Here is a 14,397-nt window from a genome sequence, read left to right as displayed (position 1 = left end):
CTCTGAAATCAATAAAAAAATATATTTTAAAAAAATCTGTGGTCTTGTATTAGCTAAATAAAACTTCATATTACCTACATTACTCTTTTCTTTCCTTCATTTTTATTTATTTTCTATTTTTTTCCATTGCAATTTATATGCAATATTATTTTGTATTAGTGTCAGGTGTACAGCACAGTGGTTAAACAACCATATCTTTATGGGTTCCACCTGATATTCCCAGTACCCACCTGGCACCATACATAGTTATTACATTATTAGCTATGTTTCCTATGCCATACTTTATATCCCCATGACTATTTTGTAACTACTAATCTGTACTTCTCAATCCCATAACCTTTTTCATCCAGTCCTCCAAACTGCCTTCCCTCTGGCAACCATCCGCCTGTTCTCTGTATCTGTAACCAACATTACTCTTGGTTCTGAGCTCTAGAGAATAAACACTAACACCACAATTTAAGTAGATACGTAATTTCTTAGAGGAAGAGAATGAAAATTTCTGTAAAACCCATGAATATATGACAGAAACAGTGGAGTGGGTAAGCGTACTGGCTCTGGACTCACCAACTGTGAGACCTTGAGCAAACTCACATTTCTAAGCTTCAGTATCACCATTTATAAAATGAGGATAATAATAGTACTTATTCACAAGGGTTTTGGAAGAAATAAGTTAATTAAAATATTTACTAAAAATTGCTTAGTATATTTTCTGGCATAAAGTAAGCATTTGATTAAGGTCAACATTATTGCTGTTTCTTTTTTATTTAGTCCATGTTTTTTTGAAAAGTTAGAAATAAATTCAAGAACAGTTAGTTTGTTTAATATATCACATTGTGAGATTAAAATTAGGTGTTGGACATTTTGAGTATCTAATATTATTTAGCATTCAAACTGTACAATATTTTAAAATATTAAACTATTTTACAACTAGTATATTTTTCATATACTGCTCAATAACTAATGCAGACTGGTGCAGCCACTGTGGAAAACAGTATGGAGTTTCCTCAAAAAATTAAAAATGGAACTCCCATTTGACTCAGTAATCCAACTTCTAGGAATATATCCCAAGAAATCAGAAATACCAATCAAACAGATATATGCACCCCTATGTTCGTAGCACAATTCACAATAGCTAAGATTTGGAAACAGCCTAAGTGCCCATCAGTAGATGAGTGTATTACAAAACTGTGGTACATCTACACAATGGAATACTATGCTGCTGTAAAAAAGAAGGAGTTCTTATCATTTGCAACAGCATGGATGGACCTGGAGAGCATTATGCTAAGTGAAATAAGCCAGTCAGAGCAAGATAAATACCACATGATCTCACTCATTGTGGAATACAATGAACAACATAAACTGATGAACAAAAACAGATCCAGAGACAGAGAAGCATCGAACAGACCATCAAACCTCAGAGGGAAGGCTGGGGAGGCAGGGGGTTAAGAGATCAACCAAAGGACCGGTATGCATGCATATGAGTATAACCAATGGACACAGACAGTAGGGGGATGAGGGCATGTTCTGGGAGTGGGAGTGGCCAGGGAGAGGTCAATGCGGGGGGGGAGGGGAGGAGACATATGTAGTAAAAAACGAACAAAAGAAACCCTATTATCTGTTTACATATATATACACACACATACATATATATGTAAATGCTGATGCGATGTTGTATTTATGTCCTTCTAGGGTTACTTATGTCCAAATGAATTTATTGCTACTCAAGGTCCATTACCGGGAACAGTTGGGGATTTTTGGAGAATGGTTTGGGAAACCAGAGCAAAAACATTGGTAATGCTAACACAGTGTTTTGAAAAAGGGCGGGTAAGTTTTTTTAAAATCTTTTCACAAAATATTATTTTACAATTGTGTTAATGTATGTGTGACAATTTCAGCTAATACTGCAAATCATCCATAACTTGGCTATCTATAAGGCGATTTTAACTAAGTAGCAATAACCGTGATACATATCCATATAACAGTGGTTCTTCTGATGGTGATTTTCTCTGAATACAGATCAGATGCCATCAGTATTGGCCAGAGGACAACAAACCAGTTACAGTGTTTGGAGACATAGTGATCACAAAGCTAATGGAGGATGTTCAAATAGATTGGACCATCAGGGATCTGAAAATTGAAAGGGTAAAAAATGGCGGGGCAGGAACATGATAGCAAATATGAATGCTCTAAATTTGTAAAATGAATTCTTATAACTATGCCTTGCAATGATACCTGTATAGTCAACAATGCTTTCCCATTGTGTCTCAAACAGAAGTTTTGAATTGTCATCTAACTTCAATATCTATGTCACTGTGTCTGAATTCCAAATCACATGGTTAAAGTTTATATTAACCAGTTAGCATCAAATTCTTAGGTAGACAACGGGGGGAAAGGAAGGAAGAACTAGATTACGAGGTTTAATATTTTATTTAAACCAAGAATTTCCCAAATCACTCATCTCTATCTACATTCAGTACAGATGTGAGAGTGTGGGATCTCTCTTTATTAGTCTATAGAAGTGTCTATATACACAGAAAATAATATAAGGATCTTTGTACTTTCTGACATTATCAGACACCCAATATCTGTATTTTGAATAATTGGTGAAAGTGTTTATGTAAGTTTGGGGGTCAAAAATTGTTTCAAAATCTACTTTTACAATGCTACAGAAAGTTATACTACATTTGAATATCAATATGTTATCATCTCTTTGCAGGTTTTCTTATTGTTTTTATTCATACTAAAGGCAATTTTCTTTATGGTAGCAGCAGTAAAAGACCTTTCTTACAGGAAAAATAAAAACACACTTTTTCTGTTTGGTAAACAGTCATTTTTAAAAGATCACTTTCAAAAGACAGCTCTCTCAGCCTTCATTATGTACTTAAATGATTGTGTCATGCTTCTTAAATCTGTCACTTTGTTTAGCATGGGGATTGCATGACTGTCCGACAGTGTAACTTTACTGCTTGGCCTGAGCATGGGGTTCCTGAAAACAGTACTCCATTAATTCACTTTGTGAAGTTGGTTCGAGCAAGTCGAGCTCATGACACCACACCTATGATTGTTCACTGCAGGTAAGAAAGATATATTATTAGAACCTTATATGAGACACTATAAATAGTCTTTAAACTCAATGTGGTCTTTCATTATCATGATACCATTGATTATTTTTCTGGCAGAAGTTAATGTAGATTCATTCCAGCTTTTACTTTTCAGATATTTTACTGGCTATAATAAATAAAGATGTGGCTTTATAAAAAGTTCACATGGCAGAAATAAAATATGTCTAAAAGACATATATACCAGTATAGAACTTTTCCTGGATTCTTGCCTGGATTTTACCTTTATAGGCCTTTTAAAAATTAAAAATGATAGCCCATCATTAATGTATGTGTGTTTGTGTGTATGAATAAGATCTTATGAATAAACACCTTATCTTTTATTATTTCAACAGATATTAGTATACTATTGTAATTTAAACATTTCTTCAAAAAACAAATTTCTAGATGGATATTACAGAGGACAATTAAAAGAAATTGAAGATCAACTTAAGTGACCACCCAAGTATAATTCCAAATTTCTACAAAGTTTTAGCTATTCAAATGTTTTCCTTTGACCTGAGCCTCTGAACATGGTTAATGAATATGAGTATAAATTGAGATTTTTTTCCCCTTCATTATTTATATTAGTATTTAATACTCTTAGAAATAAAACTTAAGGTTGTATAGTATTCAGAGTGTTTCTGGACAGATTGATACAATTTTTGTTTTCTAACATGATATATCTAAATCAATTTCAACTTGAGTGTCTTCAACAATTGGAGTTTGGAGATTAGAGAAAAAGTGGATGATATACTGTTTTATGATTCCACTTACATAAGATACCTAGAATAGCTAAATTAATATAGACAGAAAGAATGATAGTTACCAGGGACTTGCGGGGAGAGAGGTATGAGGAGTTATTGTTTAATGGGTACAGAGCTTTTGTTTGGGGTGATGAAAAATTTCTGAAAGTGGACAGTGGTGATGATTGTACAACAGTGTCAGCGTGCTTAACGGCACTGAATTATGCACTGCAAAATGGTTAAAATGGTAAATTTTATGTTCTGTATCACTTACCACAATAAAACATTTTACTTAGAAATATATTTTGGATACATTAATTAATCGTAATAATTAATAAGTTGGCTATTATAATAATTTTAAAGTTTGTTATAATAATAAGTTTATTATTAATCATAATAATTCTAACATTTAGTTTATTAGTAATTTTTCAAATGGGTATATATTATAATTAGTGTAGTTAAATAAGAAAATAATAATTCATCCAGTTTTTTTAGAGGAAAAAACTCAATCTGTAATTTAAATGATCAACTTTTCCCAGGAATATTCTGGATTTTAAATTATAAGAGAGCCCTCGTTGGTTTGGCACAGTGGATAGAGTGTTGGCCTCCAGACTGAAGGGTCCCGGGTTCGATTCCGGTCAAGGGCACATGCCCAGGTTGCAGGCTCAATCCCCAGTATGGGGCATGCAGGAGGCAGCCAATCAATGATTCTCTCTCATCATTGATGTTTCTCTCTCTCTCTCCCTCTCCCTTCCTCTCTGAAATCAATAAAAATATATTTATAAAATACTTCTCTTTTAAAAAAATAAAAACAAGTTATAAGAGTAATACATAAATGCTTGCTCTTTTTGCCAATTTTAAAATATTATTTTATTTTAGCTTAAAACACAAATGAACATTCATTCATTAATGATAATGTCTGAAGATCGTAGTTCCAACTCATCTTTTTTGTATGTAATTCTCTTAATATGTCCTATTTTTATAAATTTATATTTATTACATGAATGCTTTCTCTTGATAAAATATCTGAACAATGTTTATGTTTAAAAAGCATATAGAACAAGATATGAAAGTCTCATTCTTACCTTACCAATTATATTATCCCTCCATATACATAATATTTTTAACAAAGTAGTATATAGTATAAATGACACAACAGTTTGCTTCTAAATGTAGTGATTTATTTTAAACTGGCATCATTAATGATTAAAATCTTTAATGGATAGTTGCCTCACCTTCTCTGTATCTTCCATATACACAGCCACTGACACCTCCTCTCTTGAAGCCTCAAAAACAGTAGAGTCTTCTCCTTTGTGATTTAAATAAATAAAAGATCACAGAAAAGTAGGATTATGTTAATAATCATTTTTAAATATCATGTTAAACCTACTAAGTTATTATCTCCAACTCTGACTTCTTACCTCAACTTTCAGTTCAATATGACATCATGAATGACCACAAAATTCTGAAAATTAAATATGTCCAAAAGTGAACACTTGATTCAATTTCCCATCTCACTTCTTCTCCTCCTTCCCAACTTTGAAAACAGTAAGTCCACTCTGCTTGGTCCAGAAACTCTGGACTCATCCTTGACTCCCCTCTTCCTCTCACATTCCACATACCAGCCTACAGCTAGCTCTGACCCGGCCCATCACCTCCCCACTCCACTCTCTTCACCATGATCTCCTTGCTCTTTGAACACATAGAACATCCTGCCACTCAGATCTGTTCTTCCACTCCCTCCAGCTGCCATGCTCCTCTCCCATATGCCCACATGGTGCCCTCCCTAACCTTATCCGAGTTTCTTTTCAAATGTTACGTTATCAGAGAAGCTTTCTCTGATGACCCTATCCTACCCTATCACCCTCCATCTCTTTAACCTGATTTAAGTATCGTCATAACATCTATTATAGCCTATACATACTATGCATGTCTGTTTGTGTAACACTATAGTCTTTCCTCTAGAGTACAAGCTTTATATGTGAGGAACTTTGTATTTTTCACTGTTACACTCCAGATGCCTAGGACAGTGTCTGACACTCAAAATATATTGAATGATGCAATGATTGATTACCCTACTCAGGCATGTTTATATGTGTCAGATTTATGTTGTAATGCTCCTATTCCTTAGGACAAATCACAGTAAATCGACTTTTTCTTACCTATAAAAATGGCAGTTTCATGTTGTTTAAAGTTACATTCATAAGACTAGGTAGCCTTTAAAATGTCTTTTTCATTTTTAATATTTACTGCAAATATTAACTACTTAAATACCCATTGTCTTTTATAATGGGAGTTTCTGAATAAATCTTTGCAGGTATATCACATAATAGTTTCTATGGAGCACATACCTGTATTGGGTATTTAATTAACTTTTAAAAGGAAATAGCTTCTCAATTTTATTATTCATAGGAAGTAAATAAAATTCTACAGGAAAAAAATTGTTTCAATATCATACAGAGGAAATGCTATATGGCTGAATGTTTAGCATTTCTACTGGTAACCCAAAATATGTTTAATACAGAGTTTGGGGTGTTAAGAATTTTCAACAACTTTTCAAAATATTTTGCATACTTCAACTACAACCTATAAAATACTATGAAAGGAGAAGGAGTGTTCCTTTAAAAAAATAACTCAAATATTTGGTATTAATAATAATCATCTTGCCCTATCTAAACACTCTTGATAACAATATCAATCCAAAGAAACTCCCAAAATATCGACCTTCAAATTAAAAAAAAAACTGTTTAGAATGTATTACTATCATAACTTATTTTCTTCATCACCATACGCATGAACCACTTTTTACTGAATAATTTTTATGTAATTTCACTCTTGCTGCAGTGCTGGAGTTGGAAGAACGGGAGTTTTTATTGCTCTGGACCATTTAACACAGCATATAAATGATCATGATTTTGTGGACATATATGGACTAGTAGCTGAACTGAGAAGTGAAAGAATGTGCATGGTACAGAACCTGGTAAGACCCAAAACTGTGTGAGGTGTCAGCTCTAGAATTTCTACAAGGGAGGATCTTAGTGGCAGCAATGTGGTTGGACATGGACTTGAAACTGTCTTTGCGTAGCAGACACTCTCTTTTCCTGCATCATAAACATCCTTGGGGGGAGGGCGGCAGATGGAGATTATAGGAGGACTGAAGCCCAATTGCCACAATCATCCTTCAAGAATGTTAGCTGACTGCTCATCATAACTTGTTTATACTTACAGGCGTGTACAAAATAATTTGTAAAATTGACTTGTTTTAACATTTCTCAAATTTGGGGAGCTTAGAAAATGATCAAATCAATCGCCTTTGTAAACATGCTTAGTTATAATAGGGAAAACGTTTAAAATATTGACTTTTGAGGTTCTATGTATTTCACTTGTCCATATTTGTTCCTATTGCATATTAATACCAATAACATTTATTATAGTATATATTACCTGGGAATTTTTGTTTGTCGTTTTGATTTGGAAGTAAAAAATATTTCTACAATATACAGATTTTTCATCATTAAAAAACATCACATACTGCTCTGGCCAGAGTTTCTCAGTGGTTAGAATATCGGCCTGTGCCCCAGAAGGTCTCGGGTTCAATTCCCAGTCAAGGACACAGGTTCAGATCCCCTGTCCTGGAGGCAACCAATCGATGTGTCTCTCTCACATTAATATTTCTCTCTCTCTCTCTCTCTCCCCCTCCCTCCCTCCACTCTCTCTAAAAAACTCAATAGAAAAAATACCCTTGGATGAGAAAAAAGAAACAAACAACAAAAAAAGAAAAAAATCACATACTATAATGGTAATGAGACTACAAACCCTCTATGGAGTGTCTGGTGGGTTATGCTATACTAGATTCCTGCATGTGTTAACTTATTTAATCCTTTATTTGTAGTCCAATAAAAATAATCATCAGACCAGGTATTATTGGCTCTGCTTTACAAATAGGGAAGCAGATGTTCCAGGTAGTTAAGTGATATTCCGAGTTTATACTCTTCATAACTGTCAGAGCCAAATGCCAAACCAAGCCATAATATACAAGATGTCCCTATCTGTATCTTTGGATTGGAATTTGTACGCTCTCCCAGTAGAGATTTTCTCACAGTCAATATAAAGATCTGTTCTAACAGTATTTTCCAAGGTACACCCTAGAAAACATGAGTGGCATCAGTTTTTAAAAGTGTAAGAAAACAGGTTCTTTGCTAAAATAAGTTAGAGAAAGAAGTTAAACTGACTCTTAGAATTTCTTAGAGCCTCTATACTAATGCACATTGAAAATTGCAAATGCAGAACCTTTGTGGGCAACATTTTCTAAACTTATATGATTGTGGAATCCTTAAGCCCTTTTTGACCTGAGGACTTATAATGCCATGTCATGAAACATTAATGTTCTTAGCAAGATGTTGCTCTAGACCAGAGACATCCAACCTTCTTGGACTCCACATCCCTTTCAGCAAAAAGTGCTTGAGCATTCAACTCCAATACATAGGCATTTGTTTTTAAAATGTACTTGTACAATTATGCAAATTATTAAACATATACAAAATACGAAATAAAAAAGATAAGACAGATTAATAATATTTTGAAAGTCTTGCTAATTGTGAGGGTTTCATTTTATCATTAGGTATTTTTAAAATATAAAATATATACTTAGGACAGGCTAATTTCACTTAATTTATAAATGCATATTTTAAATTATTTCTGATTTTTTATTTTTTAAAATATATTTTTATTGATTCCAGAGGGGAAGGGAGAGGGAGAGAGAGATAGAACATCAAAGATGAGAGAATCATTGATTGGCTGCCTCCTGCATGCCCCCTACTGGGGATTGAGCCAGCAACTCAAGGCATGAGACATGCCCTGACTGGAAATTGAACCATGACCCTTCCATAGGCTGACAATGTATCCACTGAGCCAAACGGGTTAGGGCTATTTCTAATTTTTTAAAAATAATCTAGCTCACCACAAGAGGATTGCTCTAGGAGTACAAAAAATATCACCCCTGCCATTATTTTGTCATTCATCTGAGCTTGCATGCTAAATATCTACAGTCTCTTTGTAGGAATCTTTTTAAGCTACATCAATTCTTTGATGGTTATGTAAAACTAAGTAATGTAATCCATATCCATTCCTTGATATGCTGAAAGAGAACAAGTGAGTGATGTTACCCTTCTCTCAGGATACTTCAGAAATGGAAGGTGACTTGTGATCAGGGTTGGCATCACAGATATGCAAACCTGCGCAGTCTCTAGATCCCCAGTGCTCAAAAGGGCCTTGCGCCTGTTTTAATGTTTGCTGTCACTATCTTGAAATCTTTAATAACTTTTGAGGAAGAGAACACACCTTCTCATTTTGCATTGGGCCTTGCAAATTATGTATCTGATTCTTATCCAGGGGACTTATAAGAGTGCCAATATCAGTCCAACTATTAGCCATTATGAAACTTCAAATTTTTTCATATTTTTAGTTAACAATAAGGATAAATAGAAAGCTGATTTCCCTCCCAGGTGCTTGGGTGCACACCCGTTCACTGGTCATCACTGCTGTTGACATTGATCAAGATTGGTTGGCTCTCTTGAATAGAATAGAGGGTGGGACAGATGGGGATATTGTATTCTTCTAGAGGCCAGAGTAAATCTTCAAATAATAAAAGCTGAAAAATTTTTTGCCATACTCTACAAATTTGTAGAACTGAACTTTTTAAATAGTCTGTTCAAAAATACCTGTTAATAAGTTCACACAGGTCAGTACTCGATGCATGCTATAATCTTCATACATGCTTGTTTAACCAGCTAGAGCAAAATGCGGCAGTCGGGTAGTGGAACGGAAGGAGCATGAGTCTTGGAGTTGGAGAACTGAGTTCAGAATCCAGCCCCACTAATTGCTGGCTCTGGGACCTTGTGTAATTAACCCTTCTGAGATCATTTTCTTTTGTAAAATAGCCATGTTATTTTTTCACGATTTTGTTGTCAGTATTAAATAAGAGACAGTATCTAAAACATCAAGCATGCGGTCACTGCCCAGCATGCAGTCAATGTGACAAGGCTCTGCTGTGTCCCAAGCTGGAAGCCTGAAGCTCTCTCTCACCCAATTTTATTCCCTGGGGGTTTTACTCCTTACTGTCCTTTCCCTGAGAGAGAGAGAGAGAGAGAGAGAGAGAGAGAGAGAGAGAGAGAGAGAGAGAAAAGAGGGAGGGAGGGAGGGAGGGAGGGAGGGAGGGAAAGAGGGAGGGAGGGAAAGCAAGGAAGGGAGGAAGGGAGGAAGAGAGGAAGGGAGGAAGGGAAAAAGAAAGAAAATGACCACACCTTGGCTCCAGTCCTTACAAACCAGCATTGCCTTGCAGAAGAGTGGTTTTTTACTTTCTTCTATTGCACTTGGGAGTAATTTCAGTTCCTATGAAGAATCCTCATGTCAGCACATATTACAGTAGCTGTGAGCAGGAGTGGGGAGCGGGAACCTGGGCAAAATACTGAACAAAAAGACCCCAGAAGGGCATGGCCCAGACCCAGGAGAGAGCTTTATCTTTCATTGTCTAAAACAGTGCCCAGCAGCCCCAAGAGATTTGAAAGGACTTTCTGAAAGAATACTCTGCTGTGATATAATATCCCGAGATGCTATTGGTGGTTCAAATAGGGGTTAATCTGGATGAGCCTCTTTTCTGCTCTGGTTCTCCTGGAGATTTACTGATGCGAAGAACATGAAAGAAAAAAACCGATATATTTTGGGTTCCTAGTTTTTTGGCAGACACTTTACATATGTTAAGTCCTTTAAATCTTTCCACGTATACTTTATGATCCCTCTGATGAGGAAACTACATCAAAAAGTTTAATTCTTAAGGTAATAAAACTATCTATGCAAGAAACTGAAATTTCACTCTTTTTTTTAATCTTTAATTTCTTTATTGGTTAAGGTATTACAAATGTGTCTTCATCCCCCCCATTAACCCCCAACCTCCCCCGCCCCCCACTCATGCTCTCATCCCCCTGTTGTCTGTGTCCATTGGTTTGGCTTATATGTACGCATACAAGTCCTTTGGTTGATCTCTCCCCCTTCTCCCCACCCTCCCCTACTTTCCCTCTGGGGATTGACAGTCTGATTGCTGCTTCTCTGTCTCTGGTTCACTCTTGGCTGTCCCTTTGGCAATAACACACATGCACATGACAGAGGGATCTTGGAAAATGTAGTACTGCCCCACGGAGTTCAGCCTGCCCTGCTGGCAGAGTTTCCACCCAGCATGCTCTCCAGTGGAGAAGATGAGATGGCAACAGTCAGAAGCTTCACATTTCAAATTCAAATGTGATTAAAAAATATATATAGCAGACTAATTGATTGTTGTTTTCAAAGGAAATACAGTGTCAATTTATTTTTACCAATAATGTTATTCATTGTGTTATATGTGTTTGAAAATACTCTTTTGGAATTACCTTGAGAAGTAATTCACTAATGATTTCAGTAGACTTTTCATTATAAAATAATATAACAACACTTCATTCCTTAACAAAATTGAATTATGAAACTTGATGATCTGTTGCACTTACAAAACTTTATTCCTAATGACTTCTGGATATTCTCCAAATGAAATCTGTCCTTATATGGTAAAGATTGGTTAGCTGTGAGAATTAAATGCGACTAAATCTACAAACATTTATTACACAACTAGACATGCCAGCCACTGTTACAGGCAATGGGAATTGAGCAGTGCATAAGAGAGTTCTGTTCTCATAGCACTAACATTCCGGTGATGAGGTGTTTGGGGAAACATTCTGTAATCCACAAAAAATAGATATTCCTGATAATGACCAACAATATCTGAAGACAGTTTCAATAAGGGGTTTCAAACAGATTTTGTAGTATAGTAGTAATAGATATAAATATAACCTCTTCAGATGCTCACATAGAGGACATTCTATTTAAAGCAGTTGTCTATTTGTATATTTATGTATCTTAAGCACATGGTTATATTTGTTTAATGTCAGATATATTTCCTAAGTAAAAGTAAAGGTGATTTTCTATGACTGTAACTTTAACTACCTTTGGGGAAGTCCAAACTCAAAAATGCTAACAGGATATTGAACTATACTGAATAAACTTAAAGAACTCGCATGGTAATAAATTTAGCCCAAACATTCAGATGAACTGTTAGGAGTTCTTGTCTAGCACCAGATTGTTTGGATATTTCAATGGTCAACTGCCTTTTATTTACAAATAGAGACCAGATACTTGACAATAAGTAGGCCAAATGTTAGGTGATTAAAAGAATTGTTAAACATATCTTAAATGAGCTGATGGTGTATGGATATGCTCACTCACAGAATTTGAAAGTAAATTTAGCATCTGCATTCCAACAAGAAAACTATTTATAAGAAAAATTACTCAATTAGACCTAATTAGACCTTCTTCCTAGAAGGAAACTTCTAAACAAATTTAAATAATCTAATTTGTCACTTTTTATAATCATGGCAAGAAAGAACATATTAACATTTGGTGTTCAATGACAAGTATTTTTTTAAAAATATATTTTATTGCTTTTTCGTAGAGAGGAAGGGAGAGAGATAGAGAGTTAGAAACATCAATGAGAGAGAAACATCGATCAGCTGCCTCCTGCACACCCCCTACTGGGGATGTGCCCACAATGAAGGTACATGCCCTTGACCGGAATCGAACCTGGGACCCCTGAGTCCACAGGCTGACGCTCTATCCACGGAGCCAAACCGGTTAGGGCGACAAGTATTTTTTTAAAGAAACTTGAAGCCATAAGAAGCCACAGGAATTTGGAAAACCTTATGTTTGAGATGGGAGAAAATCATTTACATACAAGGTAAATTCTGTATGTAGCCTCGAATTTAGCTATTTAGCATTGTTGAATTCAATATTACTTTTCAATGTAACAGTACATATCATATTAAAAAAATATCTTCACCACATCCATTTATTTAAGCACTCTTTCTTTTATGTCTAGGCACAGTATATCTTCTTACACCAGTGTATTCTGGATCTCCTATCAAGTAAAGGAAGTAACCAGCCCATCTGTTTTGTTAACTATTCAGCACTTCAGAAGATGGACTCTTTGGATGCAATGGAAGGTAAACAGGCAATGAGTACCCCAGTTTACTAATTTACCACATAGAGTAGGAGAATTAACTTAATAACAACCATTATTGAAAATGTTTTTTAAGCCATTTTTGAAAACATTATTGAAAATGATTTAGAAGCTTGGCTGTGCACTTATCAATTTTTTTTATTTCTAAGCCCAGTTAGGATAATAGCTTTTTCATCTGCACTGTATTTCTGCTATGAAACATTTAAATATTTTGAATTGTCAACTTCAGTTCTCTCTTGTGACCTATTACTTTATGTTATAGGTGATGTTGAGCTTGAATGGGAAGAAACCACCATGTAAATATTCAGACCAAAGATTGCAACCAGAAGATATTTTCAAACCCCAGGGGCCAAAGTTACCCCTTATTCTTCTGAATTGAAATGTGCATACTTAAAGAAATGTTTATGCTTGCCTTACTGTGCCTTGCTAAATACATTGACATTTTATGAATAGTTCTAATAAGTAGCTGATTCAGGATAGTTAATTCTTTTATACAGAATAAATATTATTCATTTAAAATGTTTAAGAAAAGATATCCCAGAGGTTTTTGAAGTCTTTCATATTTTGGGAATAAGCCAAAAATAAAATTATTATTATTATAGCATTAATGTTTCCATGTGAATTTTCCCTCCATATTGGACTTACGCTTGAACAAAAGCTGTAAATGTTGATTCAGTCGTGTTATTTTGGCCTCCAGGGTGTTGACGTTTCTTGTGGATAACTTCCAGGACTGTCATTATGATCTGTACTTCCACGCATGCCCCTGTGTTTTGAATCCTCTGTTTTATGAGTGCTGAGATATCATCTCATGATCTCGAACAGCTGAACAGTAACCCCTGACACTGCAGGGATTACTTAGCTTTTATACAACACACAGTAGCTCTTCGGGGACACTGAGGGCTATTTAAATTGCACTGTGATCTTTAGTTTGAAACAAGAAAAATTAAACAGTGCACTTGCTTATATGAAGCTGGAGAGGACTTTTCTAGTTTATCTACATTTGTACATGTTCAGGCACAAGCTGCACCACTATATTGTATATTTCAATATACGGTTAAATGTCTCAGAGTATTTGTCCATTAGCTATTTAGTCAACCCAATATTATCAATTTTGAAGGTTTCTTCAGCAGAAATCTATAAAAACAATAATAAAAACATGTAATGTGTTGCAAGCTTGTAAACTAATGATGTGCTCCTGTGGTGCCAATAGAGACTTCTGAATAGATCACAAGAAATGGTCTTTATTTTATTCCCAAGTTTGGGTTTGATTATTAAGGAGTATATTTGGTGGAACTGAAAACAAAAAATCAACCAGGTAACAGCAAATTAGAGATTTTTTAAAAAAGAAAATATTTCAGCCTCCTTTTTGTTAGACAGTAACAATGTATTAAGTTTTGAATTATATGGTATTTTGTCATAGATTTCAATTGAGTCATAAAACAAAATAATGTTAATT

The 14,397-nt window shown here is 34.9% G+C and overlaps 1 protein-coding gene across 2 annotated transcripts in view; it reads left to right on the top strand.

Moving 5' to 3' along the window:
- PTPRQ (protein tyrosine phosphatase receptor type Q) overlaps nt 1-13,241 on the top strand; it is a gene marked incomplete at both ends in the record, with an annotated part of 267,149 nt that extends 253,908 nt beyond the window's left edge. For both annotated transcript variants that reach the window (XM_081083373.1, XM_081083372.1), the window contains 6 exons: nt 1,690-1,824; nt 2,017-2,142; nt 2,926-3,074; nt 6,689-6,824; nt 12,801-12,924; nt 13,204-13,241. In XM_081083373.1, coding sequence (XP_080939499.1) covers nt 1,690-1,824; nt 2,017-2,142; nt 2,926-3,074; nt 6,689-6,824; nt 12,801-12,924; nt 13,204-13,241 — 708 coding nt within the window. The remainder of the gene's footprint in view (nt 1-1,689; nt 1,825-2,016; nt 2,143-2,925; nt 3,075-6,688; nt 6,825-12,800; nt 12,925-13,203) is intronic.
- Nucleotides 13,242-14,397: the final 1,156 nt, after the last annotated feature.

Source organism: Myotis nattereri (genome assembly GCF_964212035.1).
Source record: "Myotis nattereri genome assembly, chromosome: 2".
In the NCBI taxonomy this organism is placed as follows: domain Eukaryota; kingdom Metazoa; phylum Chordata; class Mammalia; order Chiroptera; family Vespertilionidae; genus Myotis; species Myotis nattereri.
This window is presented reverse-complemented; position numbering and strand designations above follow the sequence as displayed.